At 35.8% G+C, this 26,058-nt stretch overlaps 1 protein-coding gene across 1 annotated transcript in view; it reads right to left on the bottom strand.

Moving 5' to 3' along the window:
* Positions 1-26,058, bottom strand: part of LOC111159969 (SRY-box 5) — a 521,422-nt gene that overhangs the window by 56,210 nt on the left and 439,154 nt on the right. The window contains exon 9 of the mRNA XM_022522689.1: positions 11,454-11,600. Within this exon, the coding sequence (XP_022378397.1) occupies positions 11,454-11,600 (147 nt within the window). The remainder of the gene's footprint in view (positions 1-11,453; positions 11,601-26,058) is intronic.

The raw sequence follows: 26,058 nt of genomic DNA on the forward strand, positions 1-26,058 counted from the left end.
AAAATTATTCCCTAGGTCCAAAAACAAGAGCTATTCTATATGTTGAATGCTATTCTGTGTCTCCGATGTCCTCAAATGTTAAGATACATAAGGTAAGGAATACGTGCTTGTGAATTCCCCTGATCAGATTAAGCAACCTCTAAATAACTCATGGTCAATGTAAATGATACCACTCATTGTACACCTGTTGAAGACTTTTTTTTCCACATTTAATACTAATCAATTCACCAAGTTTCTAGTCTTTGTTTAAAAAGCTATAATTAGGGGTGCCTGGGTGGCTCACTGGGTTAAAGACTCTGCCTTCAGCTCAGGTCATGATCTCAGGGTCCTGGGATCAAGCCCCACATCGGGCTCCCTGCTCGGCGGGGAGCCTGCTTCCCACCCCCCCACCCCTGCCTGCCTCTCTGCCTACTTGTGATCTCTGTCAAATAAATAAATAAGATCTTTTAAAAAAAGCTGTAATTAAGTATAAATAACTATGTTTTTCTGCTGATTATTGCCAGTACAGAGATGATGGAGAATTTCATTATAACTTTTTGGATGGGCTCTGGATTAAAAGAGTCTCTATTTCTTGTTAGGTACAATTAAGGCTGCTTCCATGTCATATGTGCATGAAAAAAATGGGAAAATAGATGTAACTAAAAAAGAATCTCACTTTATAGAATATAATCCAATAATATAGATATTAGTTGAACTCTGTATATAAACTCACTCTCAGTAAAATGAATAGAATTTGAAGTGCACTATAAATGTGCATGCTTAAATAAACCATAAAATAATTTTTACTAAGAATTTTTACTAAGAAAATAAGTCACATTATTGACAGAAGTTTTACGTAAACTTTATAGAATTTTTTTTAAGTTGGCAGTATTGCATGTTTACCTGATGAGTGGGATTTTAATGAAATTTTTGACTACAGAAGGGAAGGAAGGAAGAGGGGAAGAAAGACAGGGAGAAATGAAGGGAAGGAAACAAGGAAAGAGAGAGAGATTTTCAAAAAAAGTTGTCCTCTCAAAAATAATTCAGGAGATTACAGGTTTAACTTAATGATGAAAATGATGCTATTCATAATTTAAAAATACTCATTTATAGTTACACTCATTTATAGTTCTTTTAAGACTGTAACACACAAAAAAAGATTGTAGCACATTTTTCACTGATTTTTTTTAAGCTAGCTAAAAGTCTGCTGCATTTGGCAGATCTGTTGAAATCATACTGGGTTATGAAGTTTTGGGTAAAAATCAAATATTTTTAAAAATATCAAAAGCAAAAATTAGATTAATTAGAAATTAAGGTCTGTTTTCCTATGTGGCTTATTAATGTGATCAAAAGACATTAAGTAAAACAAGAGTTCCACAACTCTTATGATCACTAATAAATACTAATTATAATTTTTAAGGTGACTACATTTGAATCAATGATCATGTGTTAGTACCAAAATAATACTCCAAAAATTCAGCCTTGCAATTTGCTTCATGTAGGTGGTGACAGGCACTATTAACGGTGTTTGTTTTCTGACATTCCTAATGAAAAACACCCTGATAAAGTAAGCGAATCTGAAGAAAACCTAGGAAATATTTTAGATTAAACCTACATTCCTGGCACTTGCTGCCTTTAACAGACTATACATAACTGTCTTTTTTCCATCCATATCCCTCACCATATACTAACTATATATTCCGTGCTCCATGAGGGCAGAGATCTGTCTACACTATGTGCCAGTGTCCTCAGGTCCTAGGACTCTGACTGACACATCATAGGCACTTAATAGACATTCGTCAACTTGAGTGTCTTGTCTCTCCAATGGCAAGGTTCAATATATGTCATTAAGGCTCAAATTCCACAGTATTTCTAGGGAGGTATTGTAGAGATGCTTAGCCTATTAATTAATTAGCCCAAGGGATAAAAGAAAAAAAAATTCCTTTGCCTCAAAAATATAATATCCTAAGAAAGGAAGACAATAAGTAGGTAATTACAATTTACAGATTAATAAATGGTATGGTCAATAGAAAACCTATTATTTCTCTCTAAATTGAATGCACTTAGAATATAGTTTAAACTCCTTAACAGGAAGTCCTATCGTGATCTGGTCTTTTTCATTCTCAACCTCATTTCTTATCATTCTCCCTCAAGTTCACTGCATTCTAGCTACTCCAGCCTATTTTCCAAGCCCCGAATTTATCAAACTCACTCACATATTAGGATCTTTGCAACTGCTGTTTCTCCTGTTTGGAATAGCTTTCCCCCAGACTTTTGCAGGTACTTTTCTTTTCATGATTTAGGTCTCAGACAAGATTTGCTTTATATCTCTGTCTCAAGAAGATTTCCTTGCTTATCCCCAGGAATTTTATCTTATACTATGTTTTATTTTCTTCACAGCACTTAACAATATATGAAATGGTCTATTTGTTTAATTGCTCCCATTTTGTCTTTTCCTCTTAGAGTGCAAGATCTTAAGAGGACAAACTGTTTTGTTTACAGCTCTCAGGGGTAGTTCTACGGCCCTGAAGTGAACTTGACACACAAGAGGCATGAATTTAATACTTGCTGAATCAGTGAATGATAGATGTTAACTACCGTTAACTGCTATACAACACTGAAAAGGATCAGTCCTTTAAGAATGAGAAAAGAACAGAGCTAAGATAGGAAACAGTTCCATGTGATACTGTTTGGGCTCCTGATTAAACCAGGCCTGAAGTCAGAATAATTTTTCTATATAATATGAGTGAATACATTTCCTTTCCACGTGATCCAGTTTGGGTTGGGTTTTCTCTTACTTGTAACTGAAAGAGTACTAACAAATGTAACTGTCGTTCAGTGAAACCACAAGCTGCAACTCTGGAAAGCTGATTACAATTCTATTTAAATAAGAGCATTGCGACATTAGGAGTTACGCTGAATAAAATAATGCCACCTTATGGAGTGGTGGCAAAGTGACCTCGTGAGGCAGTAGTGTGTGTTGGACAGAATACCTTCTGACTTTGCCTCTTAATTAAGCTTCTACACGTCTATAAATAAAATGTCTGATATTTTCTGTTAGATAAATGACACTTATGAATACACTGGGTTTTGAACTTGTCTTCAGCTTAGAATGGTACCTCTCTTTACTTTTTTTGACTCTTACATCCACATCTAATTACTGTGTTTTCTTTCAAGTCTCCATTTTGTAATGTTTAAAAATATTGTAGAATGCTGTGTTCCCTTTAGAGAAAAATCTCTTGAAAAAATATAACTAAGGAATACATATTTCTACTATCTTTCCATCAATCTAAATCAGACATCGATATCTGTTGTCCATTTTAAAAACATACCTACACTTTGGTGCGTCTCTGCGAGAGAGACCATTAAAATTCTTCCTGTTTACGAATAAGAAAGATGTGTAAACAGGTATATTTGATGAAATAAAGAGAGAATCAAATCTGAGGTGTAGAGGAGTCCTACATGGTTTCTCTTCTCAATTCTCCCCTCAAAGAGTCCCAGCCCACGTGTGGCCTAGATGCATGGAAAGGGGTCAATAATCAGCTCAAATGAGGCACTAATCATTTCCTCAGGATAGAAAATAAAGCATTGGAGCTGATTTGAAGTACATTTTAGGAAGCCGAAATTATAAACCCTTTCCTCAAGAGAGAGGTTAACTAAAGACGTGTGCTTTTGCTTTCTCAGTCTCTGACATAGTAATGACTTAATCCTTTCCAGCCATGATGTTCACTGAGGTTGAACTAGATCCTCCTCCTACACAGGGACATCCTTTCCTCTTGCTGGGTTTCCTCCCTATCTATATTATTTAGATTCTAACAGCCTGGTTATAAAGTTAAAATGCCATAGTCACAGCTTTTTGGATGGTAAATCTTCTCTGGGTTGCATCTAGTCTAGAGATGCAACTTTCATTGAGAAAACATGATTCTGTGGGTCTTCAGGCATCTGCACATGCTCAACAGCCTCTTGCTTTCCCCGCGGTTTGCATTATTAAAAAGCTTTGACACGGCTCATCAGAACAGGCTGCTGCATTCAAGCAGCTTCCTGTCAAAACAGACTCAGTAAACTGGGGAACACAGGCCAGGCCAGTTGAATTCAAAGAACACTGCCTAAATCCCTCTGTCTACTTTGCCTTTAAAAAACAAACCAAACAAACAAACAAACAAAAAAAAATCCATGGTTATGACTGGTCTATCTCTCTGTTTTATAATTTTTACTGTTTTTATGTTACAAATGTCACCAACCCCTCTTTCCCTGAGTCATAAGAATATACCATCAAATGACCTACTTGGACGTTTAACACCACTGTGTTCAGAAAAGCCTCTGTTTAAGTACCTAGCTGTTTGAGATTTCCTGTCAATGGAATACAGATGAAAAGGAAAGGGGGAGGCTCGTCACAGGGGTTCCGTTGATAACACTGCATTTAACATATTTCAGTTTAGCAACATGGGACCGCAAAAAAAAGGAAAACTATTTTATTTAAAATGACAGGGCCACTGTGTTATAGTCACTGTATGTACGTCCGACCCAGGAAGTGATAATAATGATAATGGGTACATTTCCAGTTCAACTCTAAGGGGTGATTCTGTTCAAATGAATTTACCTCTTGAGTATGACACATTCATAGCACATCTCAAAGGCTCACAAAATGTTTATTTCACAGATATTGACATACCGGAGAGAGAAGGGTGTTCAACAGCTTTTCAACAAAGCACAAAGCAGCTGTACAGAGCAAGATATTGGGGAGACTCAAGCATTTAATTGATATGCTAGCATGTTTAAAGCATAAGAGTAGAAAATGGACAATTTGAATGTGGTTATAATTAGCGGAGGCTAACATCCCCCTCTGTAACTGAAGTTTTAGGAAAAATGAATTTTGCAAAGAGCACAAAGCCCAACAGTTTCACAATGGACCCATGATTTTATCTGATTTTACGTTTGTAGATGAATGGCAGTTCCTTTCTCATTAATACTATTTTAATTACTCTGGATTTTTTAGAGATATCACACTCAGAGGTCCGTTTCAGCCCAGTGTCCTCAAGAATGCTTATTTGTGATCTTGACTAGAAAAGGTCTAAGAATAAGTCAAATACTAATATTCTAGGAACTTGTGCATATTGGAAATTACATCTCTAGCAGCTACTACCACTCAAAATTTTTTCACGGCCAGATAAAATGTGAAAAAAACTCTGAATGAAGTTGTAGTCATATTGAACAGTGCTTTTCAAACTTTTCATCATGGATGTACTTCTAGGAAAGTCCTTAGCATTTCCTGGGCCATTTAAAAACCTATGAAATCTCTTTGATTTCTTGCGTTTTATCATTAAAGAATGCTTTTATCATATAGTTTGTGTTGGTGGTGGTTCAACTTGATTGTGCTTGCACCGCATGTGTACTTCTAGGTTCAGCCTTTCCCCTCAACTGGCATTGCCGAACACTATCTCAAAGTTAGCAAAAAGCTTTATATCCCAAATCTCCTGTTAGAACTAGTTTTTAATTAAGATGAATCATGATTATCCTCTGATTTCTCATGCTCCCAACATAATGCTAAATAATCTTGTACGTGAGCCACAGGTGGTGACTCAGGGAATTAAGCTATAAAATTCTACCCTGCAGATGCGTGTGTACTGATGTAATGCTTATTTGATAGCATGAAACTATGCAGTTGGTACCATTACAGCACAAAATAGGTGCCTTAATAAGAGTCATCGGCAAGTCTGACATTATCACAAGCACCTGGTCACCAAAACAGAAGAGATCTTCATTGCTACACTTGTGAAACAAGATCTGATAACAACAGGGTTCCAAGTCTTGCTTCTGAACTTGAAGCAATATTTATAAGGATATGGCAGCTGAAAGAATCTGATTGTTATGTCTGATCAGCTGGCTAGGGCTGTTTGTGGCTTGTTGGAAAATATTTCTTTCCCTTGTCAAAACTCCCAGCTGCTACTGCAGAGCAAATGGGAAGTTCGCTGCTAGAAGTATGTGAAAAGAACAAAAAAGAATTGATTTGGACATTCTATGTGCTGCTTTCATTGACAGAGATACAACTGTGACCACTGAGGAGTATGACTAGGGTCAGAGCAAAGGTAAAAGAGAAGCACCTAGGAATTCTCTCTTGTCGTCAGCTTTCAAACGAACTCCTCTTGGTTGTGGCAGGAAGAATCCACGTTTTCATCAAATTCTGAGACACTTAATAGTATTTACAAGTTGCTCTTTTGATTTTTCCAAGAGGGGGTGTCACTTTTACAATGACAAATCACTTAAAATGTGTAGTTCAGACAGTAAGCACATCTACGACATTCAAGAATTCCTCAGTAACATGGGATTATAACTCCATTCATTACCAACAGTTGTGTGAGTGGTGTTTGCAATTGAGTAAAAATGTTTTCTCCTAAGATGAGTATATTTATGGCTGACTTTGATTCTATTATTTTTTAGAAGAAATAATTTATTCTTACAAAACAAATGTTATCAAGAGGTTTGTTACTGTCACAAAGAAGGCTATCTAGGTTTTTAAAAGACTGCAACAAATAATTCAGAAAGTCATTTATAAATAAGGAAATATGTTGGTGGGAAATTGAAAGTCACTAATACATTAATCCCTCCTGTAGCAAAATGCTACACTATTAACAAATCAATTGAAACATTTGTCGAGGAGTTTAAACAGATTCAGAGCAATAATACTGTGTATGAGATTTAAGGACCAATACAGCTAAACAATACCTTAACCAAATAATTTTCCTTAATAGGAGAGGTAATGTTTCTAATATTTCCTTTAAACAAGATCCCTTATACACAAAAGTTCCTGATTTCATACTTTTGTTCCAAGTTATTTACCAATGTTCAACAATAAGCTAGCTGTGAGGACACAAGGAGATATGAGAGTATCTCTGAAGAGCGAAATATACTTCTTTTTGTTAGTTAATGAAAAGAATGGTCCTGGAGTAGAATCCAGAGGGGGAAAATTAACTAATTTTTAAAGAGACAAATGTGCATGTGTTCAAAAGGGTTGTATGTAACACCTGAGAAATTTTAAAAACCTGCTGATGACCTTAATTTTCTAATTGTTGGCTAAATAGATTCTTGGCTTTTTCCCAATAAAATTGAGGCATTAAAAAAAGAAAGAAAGAAAGATTAAACAATGACAATATGTTAGGTATTGATGAAAATAGTTCATAAACAGTAAGTTCAAGGACATATCACTCAACATGCAACACTACCCCATATTCTCCAATGCAGGTTTTGAAGAGACCAGATTTCTTTTTGTGTCTTTATATTTACAGAACACAATTCCTGTTTGCTGTTTTTTAGAGGTTCACTGTGAACCCTCTAAAGGTTTCTTTATCATTTAATATTATAAATAATTATGTTCCTAGGCGGCAGTTCAAAGCTCAGTACAGCACTCGTACAACACCACAGGCAGGTCAGGTGACCTTTCTCCAATTCTCCTCTCTCCGGTGCTGAGGACAGACAAAGTGATATGTCTGTCATACGCCATTACCATTAGAACAGAATCTTGTTCTTTTATTACAACTGAACTCTGCCAGATTTCTCAGCAGGAATGCTAAGTGAAATCAATGTCTTGGATTTCCAGGCTGAGCTTGGAGGTCACAGCCACTCTATCATTTCTCAGCATTATCCTTTCTCGTGCGCGCACACACTCCCCAAGCCTCCAACTGGCACACAGCAGATTGAAAACAGCATGCATCAGAGGACTCATGCTGTACAATTTTACAGTCTTTTGGAGCCCCCTCCTTTTGATTCCCCCCCTTCCATTTTTTGCAAATTGCAAATAAGTTTTGTTTGTGTCCTTCTCTAGAGTTGTGAGTCAAAGGCAAAGGCACACCTAGGAAGAAGGGCAGGCAATAAAACCCAGAGAACATGGCTGATCATTTTTCTTATATCATCACCTAGATGTGACTGACAATTCCATTGTCCCAAACAATAAATAGATCTTAAACATAAACCATCAGTTTGGTTTACACTGGCTAGGTATGCAGTCATATAAAGCCCCTTAATAAAATAACTCTATTTTATAGTAAAATAGACAACAGAATTCACCAATAAAACACACAGAAAAATACCCCCAGGACACTAAGAATTGATTGTTTAAAAATACAATTATAACAATAAGCGATAGCTATTTCATATAAGTAAAATAGCTTTATGACGTGAAAATGTTTATAATGCCATGTATAAATGTCAAGCTACAAGATACTAAATTCACGTATTGAAATGGGTCCTCCTTATTTACTGTTGGTTCTATCTTTTTGGCCATGTTCTTCATTAAAATGACAACAGCAATATTTATTGGTTTAGTTTTAATGTCTTGAGCTAAAACACAAGCTCATTTAAGACATCTTTTCTAACAATAAGAGTGGTTGTAGACAGTATGATAGTGGACACTGAGCAAAGAAGGGACATATTTTTATCAAATTGTGTTATTACCTAAAAAGAGGCACTTTATTGTTGGTCAAACTTTTTATGCATTTTACCCAATTGCAAATGGGAAGAAATACATCTAAAGCTTTCTTAGATTTTACATGATAGGAAATTCACAAAGGCTTATTTTTAAAAAGTTACTGAATTTTAAAGGTAACCTGTAAAATATGCTTTAAAATCATGTATAACCATAGGTATAGAAACATAATTTACTTTTTCACTAGTGTGGAAAAATGGAGGTATATGAAACTATAGAAAATGGAAGAAGATTCTCACTGAGATAGGTATCTGTATGCTTTGCACCTAGTCTATTGGGTTCTATGAACTAGCGCCATACAACTCAGAAAGCGGTGTGCCAGTCTTGGCAAAGTCAACCTTCAAACACTTGGGTGTTTGCCATGGTTACTGAAGGAAACTATCATTGTAGCAACGGCTCAGTAAACCTTTGAATGGATGAATGAGTGAAGGAATAGACCCATAAGCGGCTGACTGACATCAAAAGCTTCATGATTATTGGGTAAGTAATTTGGGGAGAAGATACTAATGATCAAAAGTTATTCAAGAGGTAAGGGAAAAATCCCATTAGATATTTACAAGTGAAGTATATACTCTAAAATCATAAAATGGAATGTCCTAATGTAAAGCATTATTATGAAACATGATGTGAAATCACATTAATAAATCAAGGTTAAAAAAACAATAATATCTCACAGAATTGTGTGTGACAGTGACTTTGCTGCTACAGCTATTTACTTTACTCAAAATTAACTTGTACATGCACTATATTAAAACTTCTGGGGACGCCTGGGTGGCTCAGTTGGTTAAGCAGCTGCCTTCGGCTCGGGTCATGATCCCAACGTCCTGGGATCGAGTCCCGCATCGGGCTCCTTGCTCGGCAGGGAGCCTGCTTCTCCCTCTGCCTCTGCCTGCCACTCTGTCTGCCTGTGCTTGCTCTCTCTCTCTCTCTGACAAATAAATAAACAAAATCTTTAAAAAAAAAAAAAAAAAAAAAAAAAAACTTCTGGTCCATGAAGACCCCAATATACCATTGCTTTAAAATTAAATTTTATTTGGGCCACCTGGTTGGCTCAATGGGTTAAGCCTCTGCCTTTGGCTCAGGTCATGGTCCCAGGGTCCTGGGATCGAGCCCTGCATCGGGCTCTCTGCTCAGAAGGGAGCCTGCATTCCCCCCCTCTCTGTCTGCCTCTCTGCCTGCCTACTTGTGATCTCTCTGTCAAATACATAAATAAAATCTTTAAAAAATTAAATTACATTTTATTCAACAAATGTTATAATTATTACCAAGTTTTAAAAACTATGTTCTACTGTGATAATAAAGAAAAGCAGACCTGATCTTTGGTGTACATGAAGCACAGAACATGCAAGGCCCACTACACAGCTGGAATAGATCTTAAAAGGGGAGTTTGTACATTTTGTAATGTCCCAGCAGTGGGGACAATAATTTGAACTACATATTTGCACATATTTCTGGTGAATCCGGTCAAAGTTCTTTGTCCAAGTTAAGTTGTACTCTGAAATGTATTTACCTCTTAATAATACGAAAAGGCCTCAAGAGTTTTGGGGAGATGGAAGCCAGAGTACACGTTCTCAAATGATCCCTTTGCCTTCCCAATTCACCCTCTGAATTAATACATTAACTGTGAAAGGCATCTGTCAGGGTACTAGAGCAGGATTAAAAATAAATTCTTGGGAGTTTTTTTTCCTCTTTCAATACTTCCTAAATTTTTTTCTCTGTGTATTTCTTTCAACTGTTGAGGCTACTCTCAACCCTGTTACTCTTTAGATACTTCCAATATGGCATTTGGGGAAGGGAGAACAGGAACAATTTTCTAGGTAATCCAGCAAAAGACAAAACATTGTTATTTTGAGGGTAAATTACCTGTGTCAGTTTTCTCCTTAATACTTTCTAATAGAAAATATGTGTGGTCTTTTCCCTGAGTAATCTCAGGGAAAAATACTTTATGGTTACTCTTCCATCTTCTTTCACAGAGAGTTTAATACATTATCATCTAAGATCTTGAGATCTTACAAACACAAAAACATTTCAAATTTATATTTTTCTGCTTTTCTCTTCCAGGATGAAGAGTAACTTGTTTGACTCTTTTCCTTTCCAATCCTTTTCCATGTTTTCTCAAGAAATGTTTCCTTGGGGGTTCCTGGGTAGCTTCGTCTGTTAAGCAGTCGACTCCTGATTTCGGCTCAGGTCAGGATCTCAGGGTCCGTGGATTTTGAGCTCCACGGTCAGTGGGGAGTCTGCCTGAGGATTCCCTCACCCCTTTCTGCCCCACCCCATGCTCGTGCCCTCTTTCTTTCTCTAAAATAAATAAACAAATCTTTAAAGCCCAGAGAGCCAGTCTTCATTAAAAATAATAATAATAATAATAATAATAATAATAATAATGCTTCCTTAGTTCCCCAAACAAAACTATTTCTAAATAGTCTTACTTCTAACACTATTATTATCTTCATGTCTTTCATGGAAATTCCATTGGGTGAATGCTGTATCTAAAATTACCTCCGTACTGCTCCTCATTATGACAGTTACTGACATTTCAATAAAACATTTCCTGGATGCCCTGTCTGTACTCATATTTTAAGCTGTATTTCAGGTGCCCCTTTTTTGGAAAACCCCTCCCGGGATCTCTCATCAAGGGTAACATCTTTGTCCCAATACTTTCCAAAGCACTTGTCTGTAACTCTGTAAGACTTTGTACCACAGAATATGGTTATCTATTTTGTAAGACTGTAGGCTAGCTGAGTATAGCATATCTATCTAATAAATCTTGGTATCACTCACGTTTCCTACTCTAGCTACCCAGGCATGCTTGTTGAATGAATGAATGGCTAAATATATGTGTGTTATTGATCCTTATCAATCCTACCAGACTCTCGTCTCCTTGAAGATCCAGAGGTGAACCCAGTTACAGGCACATAATAGATATTCAGTAAATGTAACCGAAGGAAAAGTAAAACTCTAAATGGCAAGACATGTAGCTTCTTCAAAAGGGTACCTTGCTTTTCGGTGGTGGGCTGTTTGTGCTCTTGTCTGTGTGAATGCTGGTAGGAGATACAGCAGCACCGAGGTTGCCTTGGGGTATGCCTGGGAGCTTTCCTCCTGGAGATACCTGCATGGCAGCGAGCTGGGCAGCGTACAGCTGCTACAGGAGGCGGAGGGAGAGAGGAGAGAGGGAAGAAAGACCGTCAATGATAAAGTAAGTGCACCTCTTGGAAGGACCTCTATTCCGACGTGGTAGTTTTCCTGCGGGTGTTCTTGTTTACGGCGCTGGAACATGTAAAGAAAGAAGTTGTCACCTCAATGTTCACAACTTCCTTCTCTGGGGAGAAATGACAGATACCACATATAAGGGATTTCAGCTTCAGGATGTCCATGGACTCAAAACAAGTAACAGTCATTCATATTTACTCTTTCCCAATGTCTGGGGAAGACAAGCATGTCCCATATTCGGTCAAGACCTCTTTTTGCTCCATTTTAAAATGGGCACAGTGAGCTACAAAAGGACACAGCTTCATATGCAAAGTAATTTTCTTACTATCCATATGGGTTTAAGTGTGGTAATACCTCCGTTTTTTGACTTGTTGCAATGGACACCTGTAACTTTTTTTTTTTCCCTAATCATTGGTTGTATAGAAATACAAAAAAGCCATTGAGGAGAATGAAAGGAGTGTATTTGAAAAACATTATCTGGTCAGTCTACCTACCCTGAAAAATATTAACTGGATGCTTGCCAGAAGTCCACTTTCTGTCATGATATATAAACACAGACAAACCTGAAATTATCTTGAGGATTAGGGTTTTAAGAATTCTGTCTGAAACAGGCAATCTTCCACTAAGTCACCACATAGCAATTCTTCTTAAATAACCAGTAGAAAATTCTTCAACAAATCAATTTAATAATAAAAGAAAATTTCACTTTGATAATAATTGTCATATGATAGGGTATCTTAAACAAGGAGGTTGCTTAAGATTCAAATAGTCACCTCAAATATTTAGGTTAATTCTCTTTTTGTCTCCATTTAGCAGTTTGTGAAAATTTTAAGATCTGGTTGGAAAAGAAATTAACGTGTGTGTGTGTATTCAAGCTATAACTTCTGTAATAAAAAGACTGATACCAAAGAAAAAAAGCTCTCAAAGGAAAGTACTGTGACATAGCTTATCTTGATCTTTCTCTGAAAGAAATTTCAAAAGGATAAAACTGCTCAGGATAAGCCAGAGACCCTGATAAGTGAGGTCTCTTTAGAAATGAAATATTGAAAACTGAAGGCAGGCATAAGTTACATGAAAATATACATACATTATTCACAGTTTCCAAATACTATGGTCTAAATGAAACAGATCATTAAAATTATTGATAAAATTATGGGTTTTTTAAAAATGACAATAACATAAGATGTATTTCAGACAAAGAAGCATGAGAGGAATATATTTGTACTATCAACAATGAGTGTTCCTTCTCTCCAAGTTCTGTGTGTGTGTGCGTGTGTGCACGCACACAAATTGTAATAATTATATTCTTTATTTCAGTCTGTGAGAAAGAAAAATTTATGATTTAATTCATCAGTCTTAGATTGCATAAATTAGAGTAAAAGGTTATGATGTCAAATACAATAGGAGTTATCACTTTTTTAAGTATCAGATTTGATCCATTTTCCACTCTTGTGTTAAAAACATTTGCATTATTTTCTACAATTCAGAAAAATAGTATTTTTTATCCTCATCCTAAGCTGTTTATGAAGTTACTAAAAAAATAATGAACATCCCAAGACACCACTTTGCATAGTAAAATTTTGTCCAGTCAAATATATGTACTAAATTTCATATACTGAATTAAAAAAAACATTTTAAAAATAGCCTGGATAGTTATATTATATATTATAAATTTCATTTTATATTATATATTGTATCCTTGTCCTTAAAAACTATTTCAGTGGGTATTATTCTTAGAAGCTAACAATCTATATTACTGGTTTAGTATACACTGAATTTAAGAGAGCCTCATAATTCCTAAAGATTGATGAGATATTTTAATGTCTGTAGGTAAAAAGAAAAATGTGAACAAAGTAACTATGCAAAATTTTAATTTGATTACTAAAGAATTATTTCATAATTTGAAAATATATTGACTATTTGTGTTATTTAGACAATTAAATAGATGGAACAATCACTCAAAAGGTGATTCAACGCTCAAATATCAATCTCTATAGACAGACCCCCAACTTCTAAGAAGTATAAGAACTATAACTGAAAATACAAGCATAAACATACTCTGAAATACTTTATTGAAATTAAAGGTTGCAGATGACATACACTTGGAATAAAAAATGTCATACACATTCTTTCCTCATTCAAGTAAATGCATTATTTTATCTTTTTAATTATAAAATTAAGGTTTATCTTAATTAAACTGTCCTAACAGATGCTTTTGAGGAAAAAAACCCCTATATTTGTAAAATAGATAGACCCATTTAAATATTTTTACAAGAACAGTATGGTATCACCCACTTTGCTGGTACTTTTATGGACTATAGAGATCTAAAGTAATTTATGATGAAAATGTCAGATGCATATTAGTCAATCAGAGTATGGTTAACATTTAGGTAGCTCTTCATTCCTCTCAATCTCCCACATCCCTTTCCTCATATTTGGCTTTCTCCTGCTTCACCAAGTTTTGGAAGTAGGAAATACCTATTTCTAATACATTTTATTTTGTGTGAAATATATGTGTTCCTTAAATTTACATTATATTACAGAAGCATTAAAAAGGCCTCAAGTCTCAGAGAATCTAACACACTTCAAGTCTGCACAGGTAAAATAAACCAGAAATTTTAAGACTTCTGGGTCCTAACTTAATTCACAAGGTAAGAGGAAATTTCAGTAGTTTCAAAGAAGCTAACTATATTTCTCATAGCTGGCTACTATGTAAGGCTGGGCAACATACCAAAAAGAAAAAAAAAATGTTGCTGTGACTTATTTTAATACAACCTTTAAAAAAATTAAGTTCATTTATCTATGTATGTGTGTGCTGACTAATTTTATAACAAGGGAATCAACACATGATGAATATTTTATTTCACTTATTACATGCTCTTGAACCAAAATCAAGAATAACAATAGTTATTTGTATTGAATGAGATCTACAATCACGAAACGACTGGTTGATCTTGTTGAGATGGAAGGGTCATAGACTGTAGTGGCAATTGGAAGGCCACCTGAATTTAAAAGCATCCTGTGAATTACAGAACCCACTTCCACATGATAGATACACCTATAATTGTGTGTGTATCTGCATCTTAACTATACAAATTTTTTAAACAAAAATCTGGCTACCATTTTTCTTTAAAAGATTGCAGATAAACCCAGAATTAAATATAAGGTGCATTATGATAAATATACTTTTATGAAAAAGTTAGGTTGTTCTAAACATCAGAAACAAATTGGGAGATCCTAAGCATAAAAAGCTAGAGCTTAAAGAGAGCACTCACTTCACAAGGTTAACCAGACTAACAGAGTAACTGTTTTGCCTTGCAGAGTAAATTTACTCTTACCTTGAAACTCTTGTGTTATCGATTTATTTTAATCTCTAAAGCTCCCCAATTCCACAGATCATTAGGTTTTCTACTCTTTATATTACTTAAAATATTGCATTCCTATTCCCTTTCCCTTCCTTTATTCCTATCCCTACTTCAGACAATGATTTCTTTTTTTTTTTTTTTTAAGAAAACAATCATAAAAATAAGCTGGAATCTATCCACTGATTACTTATGGTCTTCCCAGTGCTCATGTGTCTGTAAGTGTGTGTGTGTGTGTGTGTGTGTGTGTGTGTGTGTGTGTGTGTGTATAAAACTCACTTTTGTTTCAAATTGTTCCATAAACCCACATTTTTTGTCTCTTTAACTCTTTCAAGGACCCGTGGTTTTCTACTTCTAGTGTACTTCTACTGAAACAGTAAAAGTAAGGCAACCTCAATTCTAATACCAGTTCTGAACTAGTGACCTTGGGCAACTAAACTGAGCCTCACAATTCCTTAATCTGCAAAATTCAGGGTAAATAAAACTGACCTTATACGCTTGCTGTGAGAAATAAATCACATAATGTGTATAAAATACTCGGAAAAACACATGGCAAAGAAAGCTTTATCAATATGCAATAGTTATAATTATTAATTAATTAATTATGCCAAGTAAGGAACTGACTAATGCATGACTTCTTACTATATACTCTGGACTGTGCTAGGTACAGTGGAGGATACAAGCAATGTATAAATATAGTTTCTTCTCTAAGTCAAGACTGATAAACATAAAACAATGAGAGTATAAGTGTACTATAACTGTAAGCCACTTTTAAGGGTGTGAAGGGAAAGGAAATGAGTCAGTGTGAACTGATTTTTCATAGAAGAGATGTAGCTAAGCTGGAAGTAAAAAAGGAGGTGGCATTCTAGGAAGGGAGAAAAATTTAAAGGTATAGGAGCAGTAATGAGGTAGCTTTTGCAAAGGGAATACAGAAGATGTGTGGAACAGTGAATGGGAGAAAGGATAGTGACCTAAGAAACTAGGTTTGTAAGCTAGTTCACCTTATAGAAGATCTTCAAATAAAGAGTTTAAATTTAATATGTAGGCAAGAGAAAGGCACTGAATTTTTAAAAGCAATGTAAGTGATGGTTTTAACTAGAATGAAGATATAACAAGGTATCGGTTATGAGCTTATCGACATTTAGTAGCAATAATTTTAATGGTAACTTGAGTTGAAGTAACAGTTGTGGAAATGAAGATGGAAAAAAATGGTACCAAGTTCACAGCACAGTGGGCACATAAATGACTACAAATTAACTGGGGAAAAGAGAAAAGAAGAACAGGGTGAATAGTATAATTTATAGAGTGTTTATTTCACAGATATAATATGTAAGTATTCATGTATCACATTCTCATTTGTGTATATAGTCATTATGCTATCTTGCATAACAGCTAAAACACACGTATTTTCTTCTTCTTTTTTTTTTGAAAAAAAAAAAAAAAAAAGAAAGAAAAAGAACTAAGTCACACAGAGAGACTTCCCTGTAATTGGTATTGTGATAGTGAAAATGTTAGAACCATTCCATCATGGGTTTCCCCTAAAGTATAGCTCATTAAACTTTTTTTTTTTTAAGTATTAAGAGTATAATACAGTGTATCTACAACAACAGGAGCTTGAATTATATTTATTTTAGTTAAACATAATCAGTAACCCCCTCCCACCCATGCTGTAATGTACCACATGTATCAAAGCACTATTAGGCAGTGGGTTGATAGTTCCTTAGTAGGCATTCTTCCTGTTGAGCTATAATGGTACAGTGTAGGGTCAAAACAAAAATCTGATGGGATTATAAGGAACAGATATTTTAACTTATGCTAATTAATTGCTGCTAATTAGGGGGAAAACAGTACAGTTGTATTTGAACAACTTGGCTTTTAACCTACAATTAAATACAATTGTATTTTCTTCCCAAGACAGCCATTTTTACTCAGCTATCCTAAGGTAGAGGCTGGTCCTTCTCAGTGCAAGGGGTGGAGAAGTTCCACAAAAGAGACTTTTAAATTCTAAGGTAGACTATTTAATTTCTTCCTTGAGATAGTAAATTCTTGCCACTTTTCCTTAATAGGTTATTTTCCCAAATTGTTGAAAATACAACATCTCCCGTTGCTACTACCCTAGGGCCCAAATGCCATCTGGAGTATTTGAATTGAAACCATTATGCACTGACAAAAATATCTATTACTGGTTGGTCCCTCAAACCATTAACTGACTAGTAAACTCCTTGAAGGCAAGGATTTTGTCTCTATTATTTAATGCTTTCTCAAAAAATCCCAAAGGCAAGGAAAAGTAGAAATAAATAAAGGCTGAAATGACTACAAAATACCATTAACTTTTAACAAACATAGATCTCTAGTATGTATTTAATATATTTTTAATGATGGCAGTGACTGTATGTGACACAAATTTTTAAAACCTGAATGGAAATGGCATGTTTTTTGCTACTTGAAGAATTAGAGAAAAGACATACTGGTGATGTTGATAAAAAATTCCCATTCATCCATTTATTTCATTAACTCAAAGGAACAAAAAAACAATGAATTTCAAAATCTTATCAGCATAAGAACAAAATATAGCATCATATACTTACTGTAGCCATAATCGTAATAGTAAATGAAGAAGTCAATATAGAATTATGAACCAGAAAAAAATGGTTAAGGATTATTAGAAAAAAAAGTTAATATCTTTTAAAAAGACAATAGAACCGGGAGTTCAAGCACAGAGATACTCTTACTGTTTTGGAAAAGTCAAATAGGAAATGCCTTCTGATAAAGGGATATACCCTATTTACTCACTGGATCCTAAATACTTATTATTCAAAGAATAAAGAGGTATTTAGTAGGGGCTATGGTTGTGAGATAGAAGCTCTTTTTGAGGATCTTTTTTTTTCTTGGTTGGTTCAAAGCTAAATTTTCTGTTTGAACTGGGATCTATTATCAGGTCTCCCTTTATGTGCCAAGCAATCTAAATAAAGGCACGGGAGACAGGGAGGGCACCGCATACTAGCACTTACTCAGAGCTAGTAGCATAGGACAGTGTATAGTTTGATCCATCTGTCTTACCTTCTCTACTGCAGGCAGGGAGGAGAAGATGGGGACACATATCTCTTTGGGAATATAGTGTGAAATAAGTCATGCCTACCATTCTCTCTTTACCTCTACCCTCCCTTTCTCTGACTCTTCACATCTCTCCTCTCCAAATCACAATGTTCATCTACCAATAGGAAAGCTGCATACAAAAAGCATGTAAAGGAAAAAAAAAAATTAAAATCATGACTGGAAATGTTGGCTTTCCTAAATGTTCTATCATAAAACATACTGATTCTTTAAGTAAATTTGTAAACATTTATGCTGCCATTATCTGAATGAGGAGTGCTAACAGACTACACACCCATTTAATATAATTTTTGCTAAATTAATTGCTTAAAATTATTTTTATAAGTAGAATCATTTTCTCCAAATGAAGTATCATATAAATATCCATACATGAGGAGAGGAAAAAAAAGAGGTACATTGTATAAATGAATTTTACATATTTTTAATATTTAATCAAATGAGACCAAGAATTTAAATAGGGATAGGGATGGAAGTTGAAGTTCTTCACCAGCGATGGGGGTCAAGAAAGCCCTCACTCAGAAAATAAGTAGTAGTCACTTCTAAACTTTCACATACGCAAACATGTATAAACCTAAATTTTCAAAAAGAACATTATAGAGCTACCCCACCCCCCGATTAATAATCTCTTGAAGTTCAAATGCATGTACAGAAATGGCATAAGATTTTTATCTGAAGTCCAGGGACTGATATCTAGTAGTAAAAGTTAACATACACACAATGTGTTAACTACTTGGATTAGAGATTTTCAAATGCATGTATCGTCATTTATCATATGATTTTTAAAATAGGTCATTGTGAACTCCTAACATTTAAATCAGACCTGAAAGAAGTACGTTAGATGTGATGTGTAAGAAAAACATTTGTTTGTTTTTTTACGGGAAGAAACAAGGAGTAAAATTTGTGAGGGAAAAAATTCAGAAAGCAATTTCAAGGCTCCATAAGTGTTATCTTTATAGCTTAATTTCAGCTTCTTAATGTAACTTAAATGTGGAGTTTAAAGAGAAACTAATGTACTGGAGAAAATCTTTCAAAACATATCAGCATGTTTCAATGTGAATAAATTTGCATTGCACATTATTTTTCATAATGTTTTCCTCACAGAAAATTATCAAAGAAACTTGAGTTTAAAAATGGACTTCTTTCCCTAACACTTCTTTCCCTAATAGTTTCTTCTTTTTGATGTTATTCAAGTATACTGCAAGAAAAATGGGATAGGCCTTAAATTTGCTGGGTCCCAGGGAAGAAGTGCAAAGAGAAACTCACATGGCCAATTTATGAACTTTATTTATGAACTAATTTATGAAACACAAACTAAGCTAATGCAGTGTTTATTAAAACATTTCATTCTCCCATCTTGACAAACATACCTTCAAAACCCCTGAAAGCAAATGAAAACCACAATGAGATACCACTTTACGCTTAGTAGGATGGTTATTACAAAAACACTAGAAAATGACAAATGTTCGCAAGAATGTAGAAGGATCAGAACCCTTGTTGATTGCTGGTGAAAATGCACAACTGTGCAGCTGCTACAGAAAACAGTATGCTACTTTCTCTCAAAATCATACGCAACTATCCTATGACCCAACAAACCCACTTCTGGGGATATACCCCAAATAACTGAAATCAGAGACTGTAACAGATATTTGTACACCCATGTTCAGAACAGGATTAGTTATAATAGCCAAAAGGTGGAAGGGAACCAAGTGTTCATCAATGGAGGGATGGAGAGCAGTGGAATATTATTCAGTCTTAAAAATGAAGGAAATTCTGATACCTACTGGATGAACCTTGAAGATATTATGTTATGCTCTGTGAAATAAGCCCATCATAAAGGGCCAGATATTGTATGATTTCATTTATATGAGGTGAGGTAGTCTAGAACATTCAACTTCACAGAGACAGAAAGAATGGTGCTTTCCAGAGACAGGAGGGAGGAGGAGAAAAGGGCCTAATTCTTTAATGGGTACAGAATTTCATTTTGGGAAAATGAAAGTTCAGGAGATGGATGGTGGTGATGGGTGCATGACAGTGTAAATGTGCTTAATGCCAGGGACTATACATTTAAAGATGGTTAAAATGGTAAATTTTATATTATGCATATTATTTTTTAAAAGATTTTTTGTTTATTTATTTGACACAGAGAGAGAGAGAGAGAGACTATAAATGGGGGAGGAGCAGGCAGAGGGAGAGGGAGAAGCAGACTCCCCACTAAGCAGGTATCTGGATCCAGGACCTCGGGATCATGACCTCAGCCAAAGGCAGATGCTTAACCGACTGAGCCACCCAGGTGCTCCTATGTGATGCATATTCTCCCCCCAGCCCACATACAAATAATCAGGAATGCGGGCTTGAACTTAGATTCTTGATCTCTTTGGGGCTCCATGTTTAGACCCACAGCCTATACTCCCTCTTTCCCTGTCCCCAGCTGTATTCAACAGAAGATGCTTGGCTTTTGCCCTAGATGGCCTAAATTTCTTGTCTGTGACTGACCTGCAAATGCCTTCCAAGGTAGGGCCCAGAAGGGGCCATGGCTCCCAGCCCCGCTTGACATGTTTCTTTAACGTCCAAGATAAAGTTAGATATTCCAGGCAGAGGATACAGAACATGCAAAGTACAGAGTTAACCTTTGAATCAACCAACAAAACAGGCCTATATGTATTTAAGATCTTTCTATATACTACCGAGGGCACTTTTTAGAAAACAGACTCTCCCCCTCCCTTTTTAAAATAAGAGACTTAAGTTCCTGCTGCTTCTCTGAGGCAGGGTGTGTGGTTAGTCCATTGTACAGCGCCCACTACTGGAGCAGTCGTCAAAGAGCCCAAACAAACAGACATCAGTTTCTTTCACAGGGTGTCCTGCTTCTGAGGTCCCTCCATGCTGTAGCGTGTATTACTGCCCTGCTCTATTGTACTGCTGAATAGTATTCCTTTGTATGGAGATATACTTGTGTATGTGTCCATCCAGTCGATGGACATTTGGACTGTTTCCAACTTGAGGCTACCATGAATAACCCTGCTATGGAACAGTCCTGTACAAGTCTTTGTGTGTTTTCATTTCTCTTGACTCACAGATTCCTAGGACTGGATTTGCTGTCATTGAGTATGTTCGTGTTTACTTTTTTAAGAAACTGCCAAACTTGTCCAAAGTAACTGAATCGTTTTTATATTTCCACTAGCAGTGTTATCAAGGTCCCAGTTTCTCTATATCATCATCAATACTTAGTATTGTCTGTCTTTTTTTATTATAACTATTCTAGTAGGAGAGAACTGGTATCTCATTATAGTTTTAATCTGTATTTCCTTAGTGGTGAATGACACTGAGCAACTTTTCATGTGCTTCTTAGCCATTTCTCTGTCTTCTTTGATAAAATGCCTACTCAGATTTTTGTTTTTTCTAAAAAACGGGTAGTCTTACTATTGGTTGTAAGAGTTCTTAATATTCAAATTTGATTGTAAACAGCAAAGCCTACCAGAGAAACTGAGTGAGGGTCCAGTTTAATAGCAGTGTATAGATATTATGAAAAGGTTCATAATGATAAAAATACAATGACAGTAAAAGAGTAGCACAAATGAACATATTTTCCACTCACATAAATTTATATACTTACACAATGATAATGTTTTTATTCTTTAATTTTTAAAAATCCTATGCAGTCGAGTTTATAAAGGACTGTGCACTCATTGTACACCAGCATGGTCAAGTGAGTTGATCACCTTTATTAAGCACGAAGGTAACTTCTGGAAAAAATGTAGACTAGATAGGGCTAGCCCTCAAGACTGAGACTCTTGAGGGTAAAAGGCTGGGTTGGGGTAGGGTTCTCTCCTAACTTCCTTGATGGTTAACCCCTAGAAGTAGGGTGGGGAGAGGGGGTGTGAAGCATTTCTCCTGCTGCTTCACCTTCTTTACCACAGTCCAAGGGGAAAGGTGATTGGAGGAAGGTGCCTACTTGCAGGGGAAGTGGGAAGGGTTGTCACTTAATTTCCAATCTAGAGTTCCAACTGGGGAGTTTTTCCCAAGCGAGAGAAGGCAGTGAACTAGAATCTCTCTACTAGGAACTAGAGTCACTTGGAGAAGCAAGTTCAAGTAAGTCCATACAACTTGAGAGATCCACTATCTGCTGATATTTGGACCTAATTCCTAAGGAAACTTGAGGGCAAGAAAAAAATGTTTCAAACTGAAAGAGTAAGTAAACTTGGAATTACTATAGATTTGTCTAAACGGAAGATAACTAATAGCCAGTATATCAATGATGCAAAATTTTTTAAATGTAGCAAGTTGAAGCTGCTGGTATAGAAGAGTTTCAATATCAGGTTACTTAAGGAAATTACTTCAGTGGCTGAAGCCTCCAAAAGGCTGGAGGGTCACCTGACATCTGGGGGGGGGGTCTAGAAGGTGGGGGGACCAGGCACAAGGAGAAAATAAATGTTGCCCACTTGAGGAAGGGAACTTCCTGCCTTCCAAGAAAATAGCTGAGTCCCTCAGAAAGCATGTCTGAGGAAGCTAGGGGCTGGCTGGGAGGGGCCTGAGGGCAGAAACTACTGTGATTATGATCCAAACCCCCTTCAATGTATCAGTACTGGATGATATGTCTTGGGAACTCTGGAATACAAAAGTAAAATATTATGTCTGGCCAAAGTGCAGTTTTACCATTAAAAAGCTATCGTGAATACATGTGCAGATGCTACAGCCTTATCTATGTAAAGCTGCTATCACCAAATGCTAATAACACACAATCTTTATTACTTTATTCCAAATTCAGTCCCACTCAGTGTGATACTTGGACGGAATGCGGAGCTATCAATGAGGGGTGGAGTGTTGATAGGGTGTGAAGATGGCATCTTGATAAAAATTAAAGAATACATTTGAACTTACTCAAATTGTAAGACCTTTTTCACAGGTATGATGCTCTCAAGCTGTTTCTGTCACACCGCAAAGACTGAAGCATATAAATAAGAAATGCTTCACATGTACTGGATTTTAAAAGGCTTTCTTCATCTTGCGATACACCAATAAATCTTGAATAGTTAGAAAAAACATTTTGACTTACAATTGAAGCAGTTCCTTAAAGATCCAGATATATTTGAGAGAGTCACGCAAGAAAACACCAACTGATAGTTTATCTCTCTCTCTCTCTCACTCCCTCCTCGTTTTTTCTACTCCACAAGCCATCTTCACGTACTGCACAGTAATCCATTACAATATGTTCCAACATCTGCCTCCCCATATGATGTATGACCTATTCGATTGACCCTTTTTATGCCGCTCCAGACTTTCTGCTCATGACTGTGGGAGGAAGAATGCTCTGCATCTATTCCTGAGGTCACTAACCAGTAAATACATCTCCATTTGGCAAGGTAAAGGGGACACTGGCTGGAAAGCTCTGTGAATCTTTTATATATCAGTGACTATACTCATAGCTTTAATTAGTTTAATTTATGGGGGGACAAAAAGCCCTGCTGAAATTCCTTTCAAAGTAATGGTAAGAAGAGAATGCTTGTTTAGCAGGGGAAAAATCCTGTTTTCTGTTGTTACCAAATATTTTTATTTAAAATAGGGAAGCTGAGTATTATCAGAAAGATTGCTTTTTAAAGTAATCACTTATCTTTGACTAAGTTCACAACAGTGAAATCATCGTTCATTTTATCCCAATAGATTGGGGGTGGTATGTAATAATAAGACATTAAAAATAGTGAGCATTTTTTACTCAATAAAAAGAGAGATTGAGTGTTAAGTCATATTAAATCAGACTATATATTAGTTTGTATATTAAAAAAAAATACTTCCAGATTGCATACTTGCTGGAAGCTTGAAAATACTTGGCGCATATGGGAAGAGGCAGTGCAAGAGCCATGATTTTTTCTCAGGGACTATGAAGTGCCACTCACTTTGCTAGAAGTCTGCATGCTATTTCAGGGATCACCATAACAAGTCTGTGTGTTCAGTGGGGGTGGTTCAATAACTTGACAAAGATTAAACAACTAGTAGTTTCAGAAGTCTGGGTATTCCTTAAAGTTTTCCTTTCTACTACGTGCCATATAGACTTACCATATGGGGGTAACAATGTTACTACTAAAAATGCTTTCCAAACTTAACATTTATGTGATGAATTCTCTCTATTGCAGTGGGATTCCCCTACCTGCTGGCCAGTGGAAGCAGGGATTTTCCCTAAGCTCTGAGCCAACAATAGTTGACAAGCTCAGGGGTTAAAGGCTTCAAGAGTCAAAGACTTCTTGAGTCACTCGTGACAGAACTCTCCCCTCCCTGAGGAAAGCATGGCCATTTAACATTTTTTTCTATAGCTGTTTTACTGATGATACTAATAGACAACACATATGATGGGTTAAAATTACAAAGGCTTCTTCCTATGGATTTCTCCCTTAGTTTTTCCTTCATTTTTCTGTTGTAAATTTTTATGATTGAGAAAATATTAGATATTATGTTAATGTTGGTTATTTAGGTAGATAAACTAAATTAGTCTAAACTTTAAGAGAAATCTGGACACAGAATGATGATAGCGGCAAAAATAATCATAATAGCTAAAATGTATGGGATTCTTACTATGTGCCAGGCCCATGCTGTCTCTCTCTGAAACTTAGGAAGCAGATACTATTCTTATTTTGTGGTGAAAGCCACTGAAGCACAGAGAAAAGTAAAAGTCATTAATCCAAAGATACACAGTAAGAGGCAAAGAATAAGTAAGAATCCAAGTCTTTACAGAGCTCGTAACTCTTAACCAAAGACTTGGGAACATCTTTCCTGGTCATTTAAAAATACAGTAGTGGGCTCTGGGGCTTAGACAACCCCAGGGAGGGCAATTCTAACCGTACTGCTGACAGAGCCCAGGCTCTTATGATAAGAACTATATGACCACCATTGTGGTACAGGAAGGACATGAGAAGTACCCAAGAGGACATTTTTTCCTAGCATTTGCATCTCCCCCTTTTTCTTGGCCACGGCCGGTAAAAAATGTTTCAATTTGGTTTACTGCTCAATTCATGGTGTTGGAAGAGCATGTAAGAGAGAGCTATGATATGGTCAGACAGATTGGGAAAGGCTTCTCTATAAATATGATTACTTGGAGGTCAGAAGAATGGGATGATGCAACTATGTACATGAGAAAGGAAAAGGACTTGCAGAACAACCTAGTGGTTGGAGAGTACATGACAAGTGTAGGGTATTGGAAGGAGGCCAGTGAGGCTCTCCTGTGGTGGCAGAAATGTTCAAAAAGGTGGATGAGGAGCTATAACATTTAAGAGGAATAATATAATTAGATTTGCATTTCCACAAGATTAGTCTAGGTATAATATGGAGAACTGATGGGAAGCATATGACACTGACATCCCCCTTTTAATGGAATAAGATGAACATAACCACTTTTTTACATGATTTAAAATTGATTCAAAATCAATTATAGATAAATCTGGATATATAATTTTCAACATTCTCAGTCTCATCCTTATTTCAATATTTACTCTTTCCTGTATAATTTATACTAATAATTCATTGATATTAACAACTTTATATTTTGCTTCAATTCATAGTCACTAACCTTGAATCTTTGGGATCATTTAAAAAAGAGTAAGAAAAGTATATTAAAAATGAGCCATTTGCACTACCTAAGCCACATATTACTCTTAAACCAATTAAAATAACAGAAACATGCTCTAATAGTAACTTGCATCTACAATGTGTCTTAAATCATGATAGGCTTCCCTTTCAATTGCATGAGACACTCTTCTCATATCATCAAAGTAGTGCAGAGAAATAATCAACAATTTTAACTTCTCCTTTCCTGCCTTAAATTGACTGACTCATTCAAGATTTATTTATTGGATACCTATAACTTACTTATTCTAGACATTTAGATTTATTTATTGGATACCTATAACTTACTTATTCTAGACATTTAGA

The sequence above is a fragment of the Enhydra lutris genome, unplaced genomic scaffold, assembly GCF_002288905.1.
Source record: "Enhydra lutris kenyoni isolate GAN:26980312 unplaced genomic scaffold, ASM228890v2 scaffoldscaffold72, whole genome shotgun sequence".
Lineage (NCBI taxonomy): Eukaryota > Metazoa > Chordata > Mammalia > Carnivora > Mustelidae > Enhydra > Enhydra lutris.